Here is a 21,510-nt window from a genome sequence, read left to right as displayed (position 1 = left end):
AGAAAACCCATGTGTGCAGGCCAATTTACAAACTATGAGTCTGCACATGCTTCTAGTCATTTACTCAGTACTGCCATGTCTTGTTTACCCATACTTGGACCCACACTAGCTGTACAGATGACAGGCAGTTGGAAAATTCCAAGGTAAGGCCAGACCTTTCCAGATGCTACTATCCATCTCATATTCTAGACAAGTGTGATTTACAAGCTCATAAAACCTAATCCACCCTGTAACGATGAATTTATCTCAACTGCCTGTTTTGAGATAACAGGCCTGTTTTCCCTACTACCCGAGTACATCAGAACACCTTACCAGAATCCTATGTGCCTACCATATAAGGTGTTTATAACTTCCTGGTAGGAAATTACGTTCAATTATTTCTAGGGTGAAAACACCAATCCATCCATCTTACATAGCGGTTCTGTATACCAAATCACATGCTGTGATTGTGGTAGTTGTTATATAGGCAAAACTGCTAGAAGCCTGAAAGATCAAGTCTCGGGACACAAAAGGGCCCCTCCAGTGTGCTGACTCTGAACACTCCACTGTTGCCGAGCACTACTGGTCTGAACAACACTTAAATGTGCAAGGGCTGTTCTCATTTTGAACATCAGAAAACCAAGTACATATAGGACAAGATTTTAAGGGAATGAATAAAGGATTTCTTCCCTAAAAGAATAATTTCACTGACAAAATCTGAGCAAATATTGACATCAGAAGATTCAAAATAGTAATCCAACTAAGGAAAAGAATATAAGTCTCACAGATTATCCCACTGTACTATTAGAAGAGGAGAAAAAAAAAGTTGCCTAAGCGTAAAAGTTGCCTCAGAATTTAGCTTAGTCAGTGCCTTAAATACTCAATCAAACCATGCCACAGATGCTTGGTTTCTAATCACACTGTTCTGAAACTCAAATCTCTCTTGATAAGAAATGTTCCCTAAAAATTACAGACATCATTTTAATTTTACTTCTTTATATTGTAAATCTGTATATTTTATTTCTAGAGAAAACTGGAATGTTACAATTATAATTTGTAGCAAAAATTATGCTCATTAAACATTACTCCAATTGAATAAAATTTATTATGTACAGAAGGATTTCTCTACACTCACACTGAATAAGAATTCCCTGCATTCGCTGCTTAAGCTGTTGCTTTGCTTTTCGTAGCTCATCTTCATATTCAACTTTTTCATTAATTAGACGGCGAACATGACTATTAGTACTCTGAATCATTGAATAAAAATGACCGGCATTTCTTTTACTGCATTCTCCTCTTTCAAGCCATGTAATTAAAATTTGCACTGCTTTTTGAAAAGAATCCTCTCCTGAAAGAAAAAAAAAAAGGATTTAAAAAAATATATTTGTTATTGAACAGTATATTTCCATATTCACAGACACACACACACTTCAAAAATTCACAAAATATTTGTTATCGAACAGTATATTTCCACATTCACAGACACACACATTTAAAAAAAAAAAAAAAAAAAATTGTACTACTACATTATATATATGGGGAGAGAGCAAAGGAATGTGGTGTTTACACTTTAACCAGTTGTGCAGTGCTCAAATAACAGCACTTTTTTTAAGTATTGATGCAGTTGCTAGCACTGATACTGCAAAAATGTATCCCTCAGTTTCTGATTGTCAGGGTGATTCAGACCACTGAATACATACAGGAAAGCATGCTGCTGATATTTTAAACTCTTTCGTAAGTTTCTGCAAATTTTTTTTTTTTTTTTTTTTTTGCTTTCATAGCAAATCCATGCGTTCTTGCTTTATGCATATCTAACATATCTTTAGTTATCTACAATGAGTATTATTCTTCTATTCTAGACCTATTGTACATCTTTCACAGACTTCTTTTGCTGCCTCCTTCACCAACGTCTCTGTTAGTTTACTAACTACTGTCCGTGAGGTTTAGTCTGAGACATTCTTTCAGCTTGCTTGCTTGTTTCGTTTTTAGAAGCATTAGCAACTAAGGCCATATTGCTCAGGGGATATGCGGTGGTCATTCCTGACCTTTCCGTATCCTCCATATTTGGTGGTCACGGGCTCGAACCCCAGTCTAATCAACATTGACAGCTAAGGCAACACCTGAAAGGCTCAGACACTGATAGAGATGATATTCAAGTTGCACTTACAAAGTGAGCTTAGCAAATTTAGGTTGTTTGGCAACAGCTAAATCCTGTCTGCATTTTCATGCTGATAAGTGTGTTAATTCGTACGTTGGCATTCGAGGTGAGCGGACGCGCTTAGACAGGGCTCCTCAGTTAAGTGGTTTACTTTTGGATAGTGCTTTTAAATATTTGATTTATTTAGATATTGTTGGATTATTTTGTTATAGGTTTTCCTGTAACTGTTTGATTTTAATAATATTATAGATATAATTTTTTAAAGTTACTTACATTGATATTTATTTAATTTTATAATGGTAGTTACGAGATCTGCCTTAAACACGTCACAGGGTATCGTGACTCACACGGAAATAGCAGATGGCGATTTACGGGTGAGTCATGATTTAATCCGTTGTGGAACCTGTGGAATGTTTTCCAAGGTCGACCTGGTGACTAATCCTACCTCACCTGGGGATTCTTTTCTTTGTGATCGATGTAAGGAGTGCACCGATCTTAAATTACAATTTGGTGCACTGATGGAACAATTTGAATCCCTGAAAAAACGAGTGCTTGCCCTCGAAAATAATGCTTCTGGGAGCTCGTCAGGGACTCAAAACTCCAGCAATCTACCAAGTGATGCACACCCGATTTGAGCCTCAAAACAGAAAAACCAAGTGCAAACTACCCTGGTTAAAAAGGACATTGTTTTATTAGGAGACTCCATTGTCAGGGAAACGGGGAATATTTTTTGTAATAAAGATAGGTGGAGAAGAACCAGGGTATGTCTGCCGGGAGCAACTATTGATGATGTCACCAACAGACTGTCAGATTTTAAAGGGGGTAAAGAAAATATTATTATTCATGTGGGAACAAATAATATTAAACGTACACGATCTGACGATTTGTTGGAAAAATACAGGACCATGCTGAAGAAATGTCGCGAGCTAGGCCATAATGTCTATGTGTCTGCAATTCTGCCCAGACACGATAGGAGGGATTATATGTTAAGAGCCTTGTGGATTAACTCAAGACTTGAAGGAATCTGCAAGGCTTTAGGGGGTAAATTTCTATCAGCATGGCCCACACTTGTAGGTAGAAGGAATTTGTTTTGTAGAGACGGGATACACTTAAACAAAGGTGGTGCAAAAGTTTTTGCCAGTATTATTGAGGATACCTTAAAGGCTCAGGGAAACTGCTAGTTAGGGGGGATGTGGGTAATACTGACACGCGTTTATCTGATAATATTGGTCAATGTAACTCTTGCACATACCTTAAGAGTAATTATCTTTTACCCCAACTGGACGTATTATCTAGATGTTCTGGGGCCAAAGACGTTTCACGTGAGCGGGTAGCTAATATCAGGGAAGAGAGCCTAAAAAACTTCAAGGGTTGTGTTAGGGTTGTTAAATATACAAGAACAGTAAATCTTAATTGTTTATACAGTAACGTTAGAAGTGTCGTCAATAAAATGAGCGAATTCGAACTGCTGGTTAAAACAAGTAACCCGGACATAATAGGGCTTACAGAGACGTGGTGCCACCCGGAAATTGGGGATGATGAGTTTCAGTACGGCTTGTATAATGTATTTAGGAAGGATAGAGTAGATAAAAGGGGTGGTGGGGTAATGCTTCTTATCAGAAGCAGCCTGAGTGCGACGATAGCTTTCCCGGATTCAGACATTTCACATGCTAGTATAGAGTCTGTATGGTGTGAGATAGTTGGAAACAAAGGTACAATGCGAGTAGGAGTAATCTATAGACCAGGTGATTGTGAAGACTATGACAAAAGCCTCTACATGCAAATGGAATGGGCAAGTAAGCGTCAATGTCTTATTATGGGTGATTTCAATTTGCCTCTAATTGATTGGAGTAAATGGGAAGGAAACTCGACATGGGGAACAAAATTTTTAAATCAACTAGATGACTGTTATTTGTATCAACATGTCAGGGAAAGTACTAGAGAAAAGAATATTCTAGACCTCATTATCACACATGAATCAGACGACATAACTGGGCTGACAGTAGAGGAACCAGTAGCAGGAAGTGATCATGGAGTTCTACGGTGGATGATGACGAGAGAGGTAGCAGAAGTAAAAGGCAAAGGAATGGGTTTTAATTTCAGAAAAGGAAATTACGATGCCTTAAGATACTACATGGCCTCTATTAACTGGGTAGATATCGCGCAGAGAATGAATACAATTGAACTGTGGTACGCTTTTAAAACATTAATCACAGATGCCTTGAATGCGTATATACCATTAAAAAAATACTCCACGAGAAGGGTTCCAAGTTGGATGAATAGTGAAGTTGCCACATTACTTGAGCAGAAAAAGGTGGCATGGAAAAGTTACAGAGCAATAAAAAGTACTGAAGCCTATAACAGCTACAAGGTGATGTGTAACAGAGCCACAGAAAAGGTTCGACAGGCAAAGGCAGTTTATGAGAAATCACTAGCAAACAGAGCAAAGAGGGGGGATAAAGAATTCTTCACATACATAAATGCCAAGAAGAGCAGGACAAACCAGATCGGACCTTTATGTAAGGGAAAGGGGATAGTAATAAATTCACCAGCTGCCGTTGCAGATGAACTCAACAGTTATTTTGCATCGATATTTACAAATGAAAAGCCTTTTGTGGCAATGGGAAATTGTGGGAGCGAAGTTGAAAAATATGTAATTAATGATATTGAAATTTCGCAAGATTATTTAATGAAAAAACTTTCAAGCCTACAGACCAGTAAGGCTCCTGGAGTTGATGGAATATACCCTATAATCTTGAGAGAGGCGGCAAGCGAGTGCATTGAACCACTGAGGCTGGTTATGCGAGCATCACTAGACTCTGGGGAGATTCCCTTGGATTGGAAAAGTGCAAATGTATCTCCCATACATAAGGGTGGCTCTAAAAGTGAAGTGGGAAATTATCGACCTGTCAGTCTGACTTCAATAGTAGGGAAAATCATGGAGGCAATGATCAAGGGTGGAATTCAGGATCATTTGGATCGAATTGAAATTCTCAAGGATACTCAGCACGGTTTTGTAAAGGGAAAATCATGTTTAACAAATCTGGTTCGCTATTTCGAAAGGGTCACTCACGAGCTGGATTTAGGGAATAATTTCGACATTGTTTATTTAGATTTCAGCAAAGCTTTTGACTCAGTCCCACATGAGCGGTTGCTTTATAAGCTGGAACAGGTTGGAATCACTGGGAAAATCCTTAGATGGATAGAAGGATGGCTTCAGGGCAGGAGGCAGAGGGTTGTGATAAATGGCTATTCCTCAGATTGGGTTGATGTAAGAAGTGGGGTTCCCCAAGGATCAGTATTAGGACCACTGTTGTTTTTAATTTTCATAAACAACATTGATGAAGGGATAGAGGGCGTGATGTCTAAATTTGCAGATGATGTTAAAATTGGTAGAGCAGTTAATGATCACTGTCAAGCTGAGCTTCTTCAGAGAGACCTCGACAGACTTCAAGAATGGTCAGAAAAATGGCAGCTGTGCTTTAATCCAACAAAGTGTAAGGTATTACACCTGGGAAACAGTAATCCCAAAATAACTTATTCACTTGGTGGAGTTCAACTAAACCCAGTACTGGAGGAAAGGGACTTGGGTGTTACGATACGGTCAGACATGAAATTCTCTGAGCATTGTAAACAGGTTGCAAGGAAGGCCCATGGTGTCCTATCGACGATCTATCGAACTTTTTCAAGTAGAGATAGGGACGTGATAATCCCATTATATAAGGCTTACGTTAGACCACACTTGGAATACTGTGTTCAAGTATGGAGACCGCACCTAAAGAAAGACATCGAGCTTCTTGAAAGGGTGCAAAGAAGGGTAACTCGCCTGGTGAGATCGGCAAAAGGGCGTCCTTATGAAGAAAGACTTCGAATATGTGGGTTGCAGAGTTTGGAAACTAGACACCTTAGAGGAGATTTGATTGAGGTGTTTAAGGCTCTGAGAGGCATCAGTAAAATGAATGAGGACAAAATTTTCAAGATTATAAATGATGCTAGAACTAGGGGACATAAATTCAAGTTACGGGGGGAAATGTTTAGATTGGACTGCAGGAAGTTTTATTTTAGCCAGCGAGTTATAAATTACTGGAATAAGTTGCCTTCATGGGTGGTAGAGGCCGACAGTTTGGGGAAATTCAAAGGTCATCTGGATAGTACTTTCGGGTAAGGGAAGCGCATAGGATGATAGGATTAATTTCCTTTTTATTTATTTTTTATTTCATTTTATTATTTTTATTTATTTATTAATTATTATTATTTATTTTTATTTTATTTATTTATTTTTTTTGGCTGGTGCAGCATAAGCCATAGGCTTTCTTGCACCATACGGCCGTTACTAATACTAAAAAAAAAAATTAATAACCCTGAGTAACCCCCCCCCATGTGAAATTACTGAGACCATAGCATAATAAGTGACCACAAACAATGAATCAATGTAATTTTAGGATGAAGTATCCTCAGATTACACTGCTTCACACTACACAGAAGAACAACTGTGGCAAACACATGTTTAGCCCCACAGCAAAGTCCTGGCCTTTACTGTGGGGCTAAATCTCCCCATCTCCTTTATAGGGTATTTGTTATTTGTCAAACTTGGATTTAGGCCACCTGGACTCTCGTCCATATGCCTTTATTTCATATTGTGTGACATCTCTTAACTTCTAATGGTCAAATTTATCACAACAAATCAAATTTGACAAGTCAACAAGTAACAAAAACATGGAACTACTTTTAGCCACGTGGTGGGGACGGCATCTCCACCCCAACGAAGAGGTAGGTCGCTCTATCCAGAAAATTCACTCTGACTTCCCATCTGAAAAATTATAATTTAATAAGCAATCATTACTCTAAAGTATTTAAGGGCAAAGGCCTCATGCTACGAGGTAGAATGACTAATATGGAGGTTAGTGCAAATGCATCATTTTATCATTTCAAGGGTGGATGCCCTCGAAAGATCTAAATTGAGGGGCCCATCAGGCTCTCAGCTGCCCACATCAACGCCAGAGCTTGCACTTGGTCATCACGCAACACAGCGGCAACCCCCAAGGCAGATTGCGCTGGTCCCAAAGGAACTAGTAGTTGTTGGTGACTCTATTGTCAGGGAAACGGGAAACATCCTTTGTAGAAAGGATAGATGGAACAGGACCAGGGTATGTCTGCCAGGGGCAAAGGTTGATGACGTTGTGCAGATATCATCTTTTAAGGGCACAAAAGGTGATATAGTTGTACACGTTGGCACTAACGATATTAAGAGTAGGAGACCGGCAGAATTACTTAACAAGTACAGGTCACTGATGAAAAAAAGCTGTGAATTAGGTCTGAATTTGAAAGTGTCTGCAATTCTGCCCAGACATGATAGGAGGGAGTATATGATGAGAGCCTTGTCGATCAATTCGGCCCTGGAAAGATTGTGCAAGGCTCAAGGGGTAGAATTTTTTTCAGCCTGGACTGTACTTGTTAACAGGAGAGATTGCTTCTACAGGGATGGGATACACTTAAATAGAAAGGGTGCAAGAATATTTGCTGATGCTATCGAGGCAGTGTTAGGTGGGTCGGAAAACTGATAGCTTGGGGGGATACAAGGACTAATAGTTTAACAGTAGCCGTAGGCAGAGGTGAAGGTGATTCTTGCACAACTTCTATTAGAATAAGTAGCGACCTGGAGCGAGGGGTGTTGGGGGTTTCAGGGACGGATGCCAGTCATCGTGAAACAGGTGGGTATATGGGATGTGTTAGAGTGGCTGGGAATAGGAATAGGTGCATGTATACTTGCATGTATACCAATGCTAGAAGTATAGTAAATAAATTTGATGAATTTGAAGTGTTGGTCAAGACATCAAAGGCGGATATTGTTGGGATATCAGAGACGTGGTGTCACACAGATATAAGGAATGCCGAACTGGAATTTGGGGAGTACAATGTGTACAGAAAGGATAGACAGGATAGGAAGGGAGGAGGTGTTATGCTGTTAATAAAGAAAAACATAAAATCAAAAGAAGTGCATCCAGTTGATATAGATGAACAGTGCACTGTTGAGTCAGTTTGGTGTGACATAAGCACTGCGAAAGCAAAAATTAGAGTAGGAGTGTGTTATAGGCCTAATGACTCGAATGAGTACAATGAACAATTGTACAGAGAAATAGAGTGGGCTAGTAAATCGGAATGTCTTATAATGGGGGATTTTAACTTCCCAGATATTGACTGGAACTTGTGGGTTGGGCACTCACACACTAGTCAGACTTTTGTGGATTTATTGGATGATTGTTTTCTGCAGCAGCATGTTCGAGAGGCAACCAGAGAAAGTAATACTCTTGATCTGGTTATCAGCAGTGATCATTCATGTATTAGGAATTTGCAGATAAAAGAACCACTAGGTGGCAGTGATCACAGTGTACTGACGTGGGATTTACTTAAAGATTTAATTACCATCAGGGGTAAAGGAAGGGGTTTTTGCTTCCGTAAAGGCGAGTACAGTGGTCTCCGACAGTTTTTAAATTCTGTACAGTGGGATCAACTGACGATGTTACCAACAGTAAATTCTAAGTGGGAAGCATTCAAGGAATTAATCGTGGAAGCTACTAAAAGTTTCATACCTATTAAGAAATATTGTTCAAGGTTTAGGCCTAAGTGGTTGTCAAATGAACTAATGAGACTCGTAACAGAGAAGAAAAATGCATGGGATGCATATAAATTATCAAGCGACTCAGAAGCCTATGGCAGATATAAGTTAATCTGTAAGCAGATCACAAAGGAGGTTCGGCAGGCGAAGGCAGATTACGAGAAATCCTTGGCAAAAGATGCTAAGAAAAACAGCAAGGATTTCTTTACTTATATAAACTCTAAAATTAGATAGTATGAATCAGAGCTGTAATACTCAATATGTTCTACGTTGATAATAATATTAGCAAATTAATAAGAGGAGTTTACCTCAATATAGTACGTGGAACACTTCCGAATGATACCCTCCAGAAATTAAAACGGAAAAAAACGAAAAAAATCGACAACTTACCGGTACATTAAAGTAAAATATAAATAATTAAATAATTAAAGTAAAATATAAATAATTAAATAATCAATTTAACACAATTCAAAATCAATTCAAAACAATTAAAATTCAAATTAACGCAATTAAAAGAATCTAACGAAAATATTCAAAACGATTTTCCTTCCTTACTTTAATTTTACTTCCTTATTTTACTTTAATGTACTGGTAAGTTGTCGATTTTTTCGTTTTTTTCCGTTTTAATTTCTGGAGGGTATCATTCGGAAGTGTTCCACGTACTATATTGAGGTAAACTCCTCTTATTAATTTACTAATAAACTCTAAAAGGAAGGGGATGAATCTTATTGGTCCACTTAACATCGATGGTTCGACTGTTGATGATCCTGCTCAGATAGCAAACAAACTGAATGAGTATTTTGCATCTACATTCACACATGAGGAGTTATTAAGGTTTGAAAATGGCAGAAGGTTATCAAATTGTAGCAAGGTGCTTAATGATCTTGTAATAACTGAGAGCAAAGTGGAAGAGAAATTGTTGAAGTTAAACGTAAGAAAAGCACCTGGGGTGGATGGGATCTATCCAGTTATATTAAAGGAGGCGGCAAAGCAACTAAGCAAACCCTTAGCCATAATTATGAGGCATCCTTGGACTCAGGGGAGGTTCCCACGGACTGGAGATGTGCAAATGTATCCCCAATTCACAAAGGGGGATCGAAGGGTGACACGAGTAATTACAGACCAGTTAGTTTAACTTCTGTTCCGGGTAAAATAATGGAGTCGCTGGTTAAAGATGCATTGCAGGATTATCTAGACAAGAGTGCAGCAATAATTCAGACACAGCATGGGTTTGTTAAGGGAAAGTTTTGTCTGACAAATCTGATAGGATATTATGATGTGGTTACAAAGGAACTGGATGCAAAAAATAATTTTGGTATCATATATTTGGATTTCAGGAAAGCTTTTGACACTGTTGCGCATGGAAGACTATTGTACAAATTGGAGCAGAATGGTATTAAGGGTAAGTTGCTACAATGGATAAAAGGATGGTTAAGTGGGAGAAGACAGAGGGTGGTAATCAATGGGTGCTGCTCTTCTTGGACTAATGTTATTAGTGGAGTCCCACAGGGTTCGGTGTTAGGTCCACTGTTGTTTTGTATATTTATCAATGATATTGATGAAGGTATATGAGGCTTAATGTCGAAGTTTGCAGATGATACAAAGGTTGGCAGGGTTGTTAATGACAGTAATGGCAGTGTGCTACTGCAACAGGATCTAGATAATTTGGGCAGATGGGCTAAGAAGTGGCAACTGAAGTTTAACCTGACAAATGCAAAGTACTGCATATGGGTAGAAGTAACCCCAGAGAAACGTACCAACTGTGTGGTAATACACTTAAGGTGGTACAAAATGAAAAAGACCTGGGAGTAATTGTGCAGGCAGATATGAAGTTCTCTGAGCAATGTAGACAGGCTGCCAGGGCAGGTCATGGGGTTTTGTCAATGATATATAGGAATTTTGCTAGCAGGGAAAAGGAGGTGATTATCCCTCTGTATAAGGCAATGGTCAGGCCACGCCTTGAGTACTGCGTACAGGTCTGGAGGCCTCATTTTAGGAAGGATGTAGATTTACTTGAGCGTGTACAGAGAAGGGCAAAAAGATTGGTGAGGGGAATGAAGGGATCCTCTTACCAAGAGAGGCTTAAGTTCTGCAAATTGCAGTGGCTGGAGACTAGGCACCTGCGCGGTGATCTGATTGAGGTATATAAGGCCTTGAATGGGTTGAGCACGCTGAATTCTGATGGGATCCTTCCACTTGTTCAGATTATGAACCTAAGGGGGCATAAATTCAAATTAAGAAAAGACAGATGTAGAATAGATGTGCGGAAATTTGCCTTTAGCCAGCGGGTGGTTAATTGCTGGAACAAACTTCCATCTGTCGTTGTGGAAGTTGATAGGTTGAATAAATTTAAGGAGGAACTGGACAGGCATTTGGAGGGAATGGTGTGATTTTTTTTTTTTTGGCTGATGCTGCATAAGCTCATACATTTGCTTTCTTGCATCACATGCCACTACTACTACTACTACTACTACTACATAGCTATCTACCAAAGTAGTTAAATTGGCATTGTTTTGGTTATATCTCATATTGTGACTGCCTTCACAACAAGTTGCCATGGTACTGTACTACCTCGAATAAATAACACTTCACCAGTGGAGAAGAGTATTGTTATTTATTCTCAGTGGATACCACCACCCAGACGACACCGTTTCAAAGCTTATCGGCTTCTCTTCGGTGGGTGGAATAGTGACAACCCAGCTATTGCAACACTGGGTACCTGCCCACCCACCGAAGAGAAGCCGATAAGCTTTGAAACAGTGTCGTCTGGGTGGTGGTATCCGGTGAGAAAAAATAACAAGTCTTCTCCACTGGTGAAGTGTTATTTATTCCATGGCAACTCATTGTGAAGGCAGTCACAATATGAGATAGAACCAAAACGATGCCAATTTAACTACTTTGGTAGATAGCTATGTTAAAATGATGCATTTGCACTAACCTCCATATTAGTCATTCTACCTCGTAGCACGAGGCCTTTGCCCTTAAATACTTCATAGTCTATATCACTGCGCACCATCAGGCATCTCTCATATTGTGAAGTTATACTTCATAACTGGGTTGTCACTATTGCAACACCAGGGTACCTGCCCACCCACCGAAGAGAAGCCAACAAGCTTTGAAACAGTATCATCTGGGTGGTGGTATCCGCTGAGAATAAATAACAATAGTCTTCTCCACTGGTGAAGTCTTATTTATTTGAGGTAGCACAATACCATGGCAACCAGGGGCTCACATCTGGTGAGTATGGCTTGGCACACCCAGGGTCTTGAGCTGGATATCATCATTTTTCTCTTTCTTGGTGATTCCTTTCTACTTCTCTCTTTTTCAGGGTAATAGGGAAATTTTTTTTTTGGCCGGTGCAGCATAAACCTCAGGCTTCCTTGCACCATATGGCTATTAATAATAATAATAATAATAATAACTCATTGTGAAGGCAGTCACAATATGAGATATAACCAAAACAATGCCAATTTAATTAATTAATTTAACTACTTTGGTAGATAGCTATGTTAAAATGATGCATTTGCACTAACCTACATATTAGCAACTATTACTCATAAAGGAATTAATCCCATATTACAACTCCTTATATATTCAGCCATCACAACACAATTCCTTCTTCTATATGTTAATACTCTATTTAACATTTTTAACATATTGGAGGTTTGCACACAACACTACATATATAGAATTTCTAATCAGCTCATCAGCCGGAGAGTTAAACAACCTTATTTAATCTATTTTGGATATGGCAGAAAAATAGGCAATTATAAATATTTGATTGCCTGCACTCCACCTTCTGTAGGGGGGTAATTCAGCTAATTGTGTTGTAATGGATCAGTGTGGAATGTGCAGTTATAAGTGCATATTATAAAAAGGACAGCAGTATTGCAGCTGCTCAAAGCTTATTTCACCATCAATCTTAACAACTCAGAACTGTCTGCTGATGCCACTAACCTTTTGAAGAGTACAGTCATAGATCTACATTACTTTGAAGATATCTTCAAACAGTGTGTTCGAGAAGGTATGAATTATCCTGAAATTTTTTCTAGTAAGTGCCGTCTTCTCTTATTTTTGTTTTCGACTTATTATAGAGTAGGTTTTTTGTAACAGATGGCAACAGAAAAGTAGCTTTGAGAAGTGAAGGAGGAGAATATGCTTGCTAACCTCATAGCTGCCAACTTTTTATTTTCAAAAGCTGGAGATCAGGCATTTGTAAGGAAAGGAAAACAGATTTTTCAGAAAAAGCAAAGAGGTTTTTTTAAAATCTACACTGCACTAGAAATTAAATTTCACTGGCAAAATACACATTTTATATTAAAATACTGGTATAGAATTGTTTACCAGTACGCCTTTACGTATTAACTTACCTAACACTTCAATTGGTGGATTTCTGTATATTCTAATAGAGATCAAATGATTTTGATTACTTCAAGAAAGATACTATTACAGACTTTGATCTTTTCAGAAATGATGTCGAAGTTTCATGCATAACAATGGTCCTGCTGTGTGGGCTTGGATGTCAGAACATTTACAAAGTTTCACCAGAAAGAGAATACTCAGTCTGTGTTCTTCTAACTTGTCTCAATATTCTCTCACACTCACTAAGATGGGAAAATTTGATATATTTCAAGCTTCCTTGTGCATTTGTCAAAATCAGTTTGCAACGAAGGACCGCTGTACATCAGTTCTTTCTTCTTTCGTAATGGCATCTAGTAGGTTCTCACACCGAAATGATAGAACTGATGCTGCCAAACATCTATTGCATCATCTTAATCTTTGACAATTCATTTTCAGTACTTTGACATCATTTATATATGTCAAAGTACTGAAAACATGTCCACAAAAAATTTCAAATTTGATAATGATGCACTGCCAATTGATGAAATTTGTGGCACCATGTAATCACATGCTTTTCCTCACTGAGCAAAAGACAAGAATCTTCTTTCCTTGTGTTAGACACTCTGCAGCCCTGGCAGCAGAAATGGCTATCACTAAGTCAGGATAATCCATCGTGTTTAGTCAGCAATGGCATTTAATTCCCAAAATGGAAGATTTGAAAACAATTGATGAAATAAATTTGCACAAAACATCCTTCAAAACAATCTAGGCCTAATGACAGTATATGGATGTGAGGTAGACTGGATTGAAAAGCTATGTTGAAATTTAGAAACACCTGGCATAACATTTAATAGAAACAAGCAAATTGCTTTATTCAAGCTGAGAAAGATCAACATGAACAGACTTTAGGCACGTGAGGATAATACAACCAGAATTATCAGCCTTTCTCGGCCTGTTTAGATTGCTTTTACCAGAAGTTTGCAATTCAGAAGGGTCCCCCCACCTTAAGTTCATAAATTTGTCTCCTTTCAAAACTTTTGGATCACGATGGATTTAAACATGAGTCAGTGGCAACTAGTGATCACTTGTTCCATTTTTAATTTGGTAACTCTGAGAAGTTCGTTCCCACATTGCTTTTCTCACCACTTCTAATATCTTTTTTAAATAGCCGTATCAAGGTTTCCACTGTTCTACTGGTCCAGTTACATGTTTAACCAAAGACAGTCAATGCACAGAAACATGCTTCAAAATTATTTTTTACTTCAGTGGAATGCATCAGTTGAAATTGTTTAAATCTATCTTTCCTTCAACACATCTTTCTAGGTAGCTTCTTTCTATCAAGTATTCATCCACTTACACATGAAGAATGCAGATATCTTTTTAGAACACAATTGTTATAATGACAAGGGCAGTGTATTAATTACAAAGTGCTCAATACCCTTGCTACTGCAGATTTAGGGCCTACCGTAATAGGCAGATTATTGACACTGAGTTGCAGAGATTTTGAATGAATTCCACATGCTTCCAGGTTTTTCAGAAGACATCCAGTGTTGTATCTTGTAGAGTCACCTTCCAATTCTAGCACTGAGAGCAAGCTGCTTTAGAACTGGCAGTTTTTAGAATGTCTCACCATAATAGGATATAGTTCAGAATTGCTTTTATTACTGCCATCTGAAGCAACAGAAAATGCTCTATTTTTCAGAGGCATTACTATCTCTTCTTTCTCTTTATCCATACAATTTAATATTCATATTAGTGAAAAATAAAATGATGCAACAAAGCAAGCATTGAGAGAATATTTAGAAAAAAAAAAAAAAAACCAACGGTTCCCATTTCACCTGTCCATCTCCTTTGACAATTTATCTAGTTCTATCTTAAACTTATTCTCCTTCCCACCTCTACAACACCATATGGGAGTTTGTTCAAATAATCAACTACCCTCTAGCTGACAAATTTAAACACATCTAGCCAGCAAAAATTCTTCCTCAATTTGAATTTATGCCCGCTCATATGCATAGTCTAAGCAAGAAGAAGTACCTTCATCAGCATTGAAATCATTCAATCCATTCAAGGCGGTATTCCAGATGCTGCAATTTGCAAAACTAAAGTCTTTCCTGGTAAGAGCACCCCTTTTGCTCCCATCACCAACCTTGCTGCTATTCTCTATATCTGCTTCAACACATACACATCCTTCCTAAAATAAGGCCTCTAGACCTGTATGCAGAGCTAAAGATATGGCCAAACCAATGAGATAATCACCTCCTTATCCCTACAAGCAAAATTCCTATATATCATTGACAAAACCATATAAGCTGTCCTGGCAGCCTGTCTGCACTGCTCAGCAAACTTCATATCTGAATGCACAATTACACCCAGTTATTTTCCATTCTCTATTACCCAGCCAACCTTTGTATAATCTACAAACTTAGCCACTGAGCCCAATCTACCTTCATCAATATCATTAATAAATATAGAAAACAACAATGGGCCCAGCACTGAACCCTGGAGGCTCCACTAATATCATTAGTCCAAGAACAGTGCCCATTGACAACCACTCTCTGTCTTCTCGCGTTCTATCACCCTTTATCCAGAGCAGCAACTTGCCCTTAATGCAACAGTGATCCAATCTGTATAGTTGTCTTTATATTTATATACGATGTCAAAATTATTTTTTGCATCCAGTTCCTTTGTTATTGTATCACAGTATTCAAACAGATTGGTCAGAGATCACCCCTTAAAGCCATGCAGTGACTGCAGTATAATTGCAATTATTATTTTCCCAGGAACAGACATTAAGCGATCAGATCTGTAATTACTCATGTCTCCCTTTATCAACTGGAGATACGTTTACCAATCACCAGTCCCTACCTATCCTGAATCCAAGTATGCTCTCTTAATTATGTCTAAAAGTTTGTTTACCTCTTTTGCTGTCTCCCTTAATATAACTAGACAGATCCCATCTATCCCAGATCCTTTTTTATCTTTAGCTTCAACAATTATTTTTCCACTTTCCACTCAGTTATCACAAAATCATTTAATACACTACAGGCAACCTCATCTCAAAAAAATACCTCATGTTTGAATGTACATGCAAAATACCCATTCAGTTCATCCACAACTGGGCAGAATCATCAACAGATAATTCATTCATATCTAATATTATCAGCCTTTGGTCAATGAACCAATTGACCAAATTGTTGTGAACCAATGTAATTCAATCCATTCTATCTACTCGTTACACAAATAAAGACATCTTTGCTGCTTTTCTCTGCATTCTTTTTGGATTTTACTGTTAGTAAATTCATAGTAGGTCCACTATATAGAATTTAAAAACTGTTTAAGACTGCTATAGTCAACTTTACTAAAGCAAAAGCCCTTTCCCTTGACTGTAAGAGTAGTTACGTCTTTAAATAAATCCCAAATCAATACAATGTGTTCACTGCCACCTAATTGATCCTTTTTTTTTTTTTTTTTTTTTTTTAATGAAAACCCCAAACACGAGAGGTATTAGAACCTATAGTATTTAGTACAATGCTTGAGTTGAAGGTTGAGAAGGCAAAGAAGATATTGGTTGACATTAGACTTGAACTTCTGTAGACTGTAATTTTCAGGAAATACGTATGAAGGAAGGTTGTTTCAGAAAAGTTGAACGAATAAACGAGGAAGATGAAAAGTTGGTTCTGTGAGTTTGAACTTGGACAGTAAATGGATGTTGGCTGGTGGCAGCACGCATTTGGACTGTGCTGAAAAAGAGAGCGGGAATTATAGAAGCCATTTCAGAAGAACAGTGCCCATGGGAGAATCTGTAGAAAAGGTATGCAGCAGAAACAGTACATCTATGAGACAGTGAGTGGACAGATTCTGTTAGAGGAGTCATTAATTAACCTAATTGCCCTCTTCTGTATAGAATCTAGAAGCCTGAGAGAGGTTTTGGGGGCACCAACCCAGATGTGGGAACAATATTCCATGGCAGGGCGGATTTGGGATTTATACAGAGTGAGCAGCTGTTTGGAAGAAAAGTAATGCCAAGAGTGAAAGAGAAAACCAAGTTTTTTAGATGCAGAGGAAGCAATATTTGTAATGTGCTTGTGCCAAGAGAGATTAGAAGTCGGGTAATCCCCAAAAGAGATATATCATTTTGCCTAGAAATCGGAGTGCCACCAAAGATAAGCATAGGAGCAGAAGAATCCTTTTTTGTGAGATATAAACAAGACTGAGTTTTAGAAGGATTGAAATCAACTAAGTTGTCTTTGCACCACTGGAGAATTACCTGAAGATCCGCATTTAAGGAATTGGTAGCAGATTTTCGAGAAGTTGAAGCTGATTGAGCAGGGCAAGGTTTCTCAAAATGGAAAGTGGAATGCAATGTGCTATCATCGGCAAAACTATGGATAGGATTTCTAGTTAATGGAAGGTCATTAATATACAAGAGGAAAAGAGTGGGAGAAAGAACTGAACCTTGTGGGGACACCGGCATTAGTGGGGAAGTTAGAAGACAGAGAGCCATCTAGCGTCACCCCCGGTGAGCGATCAGAGAGAAAACTGGATAACCAATTACAAAAAAACAGAGGGCAAACCATAAGATGAAAGTCTTGTTTATAAGACTTTTTTATGCCAAACACGATCAAAAGCCTTTGAGATATCAAGAGCAACTACTTGTGTTTCACCGAACCTTTCCATTGAATTAGTCCATAAATGGGTAACATAAGCCAGAATATCACCAGTGGATCGACACTGACGGAATCCATACTGGCGATCGTTGATCGAACGGAAGGGTTCTAGGTAGTTTAAGAGTTGGCGCTTAATTGATTTCTCCATTACTTTAGAATGAGTAGAAGTAATTGAATGGGAGGGATTTGTCACCCTTTTTAGAAACTGGCTGGATATGAGCAAATTTCCAAGCAGAAGGAAAAACACCTTTGGAATAAGAAAGTGAAAAAAAAAAGGCGACAAAGAACAGGAGTAAATTCAGACGCACAGGTTTTGAGAACAAGTGGAGAAATACCATCAGGACCTGGAGCTTTCTTAGCATCAAGATTCGTCAAAATCCTTCTGACAGAACACCGCAGGAAGCATTGAATGGTGGGAGGTACAGCAGGCCCTCGTTATAATGCAGTTCGCTTTATGCTGATTTGCTATAATGCTGTTCTTATATTATAACCCGTATCTGACTATAACGTCACAAATATACTGTCACAAATCACTATAACGCTCTTTTGCAGATTGCATTTTTGGCAACAAATGAAACGAATTTGGCAAAATCATTTCATTTGATGGAGTCGATAGCTTGAAAATGAATAGAAAAACAGCATTAAGATGTTTTCCACGCCGACTTGAGAAATTTTCCCACGCTCAGTGGAATTTTCCCTCCACGCTAATTTAATTGCAGTACAGTGACTTCTTACATAGTTCTGAGATCAACATTTTAAAAAAAGATCAAGTATATTGCTTGTAATATTTGCGTTATATGCATTTATCCGAAGTCTAGTCATCACTCAGTACAGTATTAGACATCGTGTGTATGGAAGTTTACGCGAACATTGTATCATAATTAATGCAACCAACGCAGTTACATTTTCAAAGAGTTAATAATGGCGGATAAAAATGAAAAAGCAACAACGTCTGGACGCAGTATGAAGACTACAAATGTAAGAAAATGACTGAATTTGAAAATTAAATTAGACTTTTTTGAAGCGATGTCAATGACAAGTGGATGTGTGCCATAATTTAGGACTCGCAAGTTTAACTGTAAGAACAATTATATATATATATAAAAAAAAAAAAGAATTAATTTTAGCAGCAGGAAACATAGTTGTTCCACTGCAAGCAACTAGGGCTAGGCCAGCTATTAGGACTGAAATGGAGAGACTTTTAACTAATTTTATTGAAGATAATATCCAATTCAGAATTCAGTTAAGTTAAATATTATAAAAAAAAAAAAAAGAGAGAGAGAGATTATCCTATACGATGATCTGAAGAAAACTCACCTAAAAAAAATGTGGAACCATTTAAAACTAGTAAGGGCTGGTTGAATAGATTTAAAACCCAGGAAGAAGCCACAAGTGCAGATCAAGGAGCCAAAACTTTCAAAAAATAACTTGTTAAAATTATTGAAGAGGGGTGTTATGTGTTATACTTCTCAACAAGTTTTTAACATAGATGAAGCAGAACTTTTTTAGAAACGAATGCCTAAAAGAAGTTTCATATTGAAAGAAGAAGAAAACATGCCAGGTTTCAAAGCAGCGAAGGATCGGTTGACTTTATTGTTGGGTGGTAACGCTGCGAGAGATTTAAAATTAAAACCCATTTTAGTTTACCAGGAAGAGGACAAAAATCAACACATTTTTCATGATTAAATTCATCAATTAAATTCATGATTTTAATTGGAATTTTAAGTTTAATTTTGATACATAAGTAGTTACCACATAATTATATATGTATATAATGCAGAATATTTTATATTTTATTTAATATTTGAATATTTTGACCGACATTTGTGTATCTTTTCACTACCATTTATTATTGATTAGGAAATATCCTATGGCACCGACCGCAACTCACAAATACATATGTTACCTTATGGGAATGCGGCGCTCGCTTAGTGCGGATTCACTTAGTGCTCTGTTTTTCTGGAACGAATTATCAGCATTAAGCGGGGGTCACCTGTATTTTACCAAGATCATTAATACACGAGTTGGAAGAAAAATGGAATGCTAGCAGGTCAGCTTTATCCTTGGCTGAAGTGACAACAGAATCATCTGGTTTTGACAGAGGTGGGAGCAGAAATGGGCAAATGTTGCAGCAATAGCTTTGGCAAGAGACCAGAATGCTCGGCTACCTTTAGGGCAAGAAGCAAGTTTTCTATTCTTAGCCTGTTCAAAATCTAGTTTGGATTGATTAATAACTGCTTTACAATTGTTGCAAGCTTTGGTGTAGGCAGAAATTGAAACTGAAGAATTGGAAACAAGCCAATTAAGATATGCAACTTCCTTCTCTTGAACAGCCTTAGCACATTTATTGGAAAACCAAGGTTTAGATAAAGGACGAGATTTTAAAGTGGAGTGTGGAATAAAGGATTCCATTCCTACAAGAATAATTTTACTGACATGATCTGAGCAAACATTCACATCAGAAGTTTTGAAACAGTAATCCGACCAAGGAAAAGAAGAAAAGAAATCTCGTAGGTCATCCCATTATGCATTCTTGTAATGCCAAACAATACGAGGTTGGGAACAGCCATGAGATAAAGGCTCCATTGGAGTACAGACAATCACCAAGTTGTGATCTAAGGTGGCTAAAGGACCACTCACTTCGACCGTGTACTTAGGATTGTTTGTGAGAAAAAGATCAATTGTGTTGGCTGTATGGTTAGGATTGTCTGGTATTCTTGTAGGTAAATGAACAATCTGTGCAAGGTCATTAGTAATTGCAAAGCCTCAGCATCTCGAGCAGCTGGGTCGGTGTGACTAGAAAATGGAAGCCAGCTGGAGTTGTGAACATTAAAATCACCAAGGATAATTACCTCACTGTTAGGAAAGTTGAGGCCTCCGTAGCCGAGTGGGAGTGCAGTAGCACACGCTCTTTGAGTAGACCGGGATTCAAGCAGCTGACTGCTAAATACGGTCGACCTGCCAACCTGCACTGATCCAGTGTGGCAGATTATGGTCCATTTCCCTCAGCATGAATTGTTGAGGAGGCATCCATCCTGCAGTGAGTTGATAATGGCTGCAGTTTACCTTTTAGGAAAGTTGGACTGGAGAAAGTCAAGTTGCAAAGAGAGGAAGTCAAAGAGCTCCAACTGATTAGTGGAGTTGGGAGAATGGTAGAGACAACAGATGAATTTGACACAATGAGGTAGAGAGTTTGTAAGCCAGAGAAGATAGAAAAGAGGAGATTCCAAATTACCAAGTCTCTGACAGGGGATATCAGAACAGACATATGCACAAGTACCACCTTTGAGGCAAAAGGAATCATACAGTGTATAATTTGGGCAACTGAGATGAGCAGTAGTTGAATCAACCGATAACTGAGATTCTGTCAGAAAAAGTACATGGGGTTTGGCAGACTGCAAGTGGAAATGGACATCGTTGAGATTAGAATTGAGACCACGAACGATGAGTTGGATGAAAATGAGTGCAATATTTAACCTTCCAAACAAGAAATGTTGGCAGCATTTGAAACTTTGCGTCGGGGCCTTTAGTGGGAAGAAAATGTAACAGAAAATATATTTGAATGTTTAAACAAATGCAAACATTTTTATGAATGGTGTACAGCAGAATCCAGTGTACAACAAAAAATAACCAAATATTTTACGACATAATCAGGGGCTCACATGTGATGAGTATAGGCGTAGCACACCCAGTGTCCTGACCTGGATATTATCATTCTTCTCTTTCTTGGTGATTCCCTTCTACTT

At 38.2% G+C, this 21,510-nt stretch overlaps 1 protein-coding gene across 1 annotated transcript in view; it reads right to left on the bottom strand.

Moving 5' to 3' along the window:
- Positions 1-21,510, bottom strand: part of LOC150091089 (ecto-NOX disulfide-thiol exchanger 2) — a 230,637-nt gene that overhangs the window by 68,071 nt on the left and 141,056 nt on the right. The window contains exon 9 of the mRNA XM_090382875.1: positions 1,115-1,327. Coding sequence (XP_090239001.1) covers positions 1,115-1,327 — 213 coding nt within the window. The remainder of the gene's footprint in view (positions 1-1,114; positions 1,328-21,510) is intronic.

The sequence above is a fragment of the Mastigoproctus giganteus genome, chromosome 1 (assembly GCF_048544385.1).
Source record: "Mastigoproctus giganteus isolate SK-2022 chromosome 1, ASM4854438v1, whole genome shotgun sequence".
Classification (NCBI taxonomy): Eukaryota; Metazoa; Arthropoda; class Arachnida; order Uropygi; family Thelyphonidae; genus Mastigoproctus; species Mastigoproctus giganteus.
This window is presented reverse-complemented; position numbering and strand designations above follow the sequence as displayed.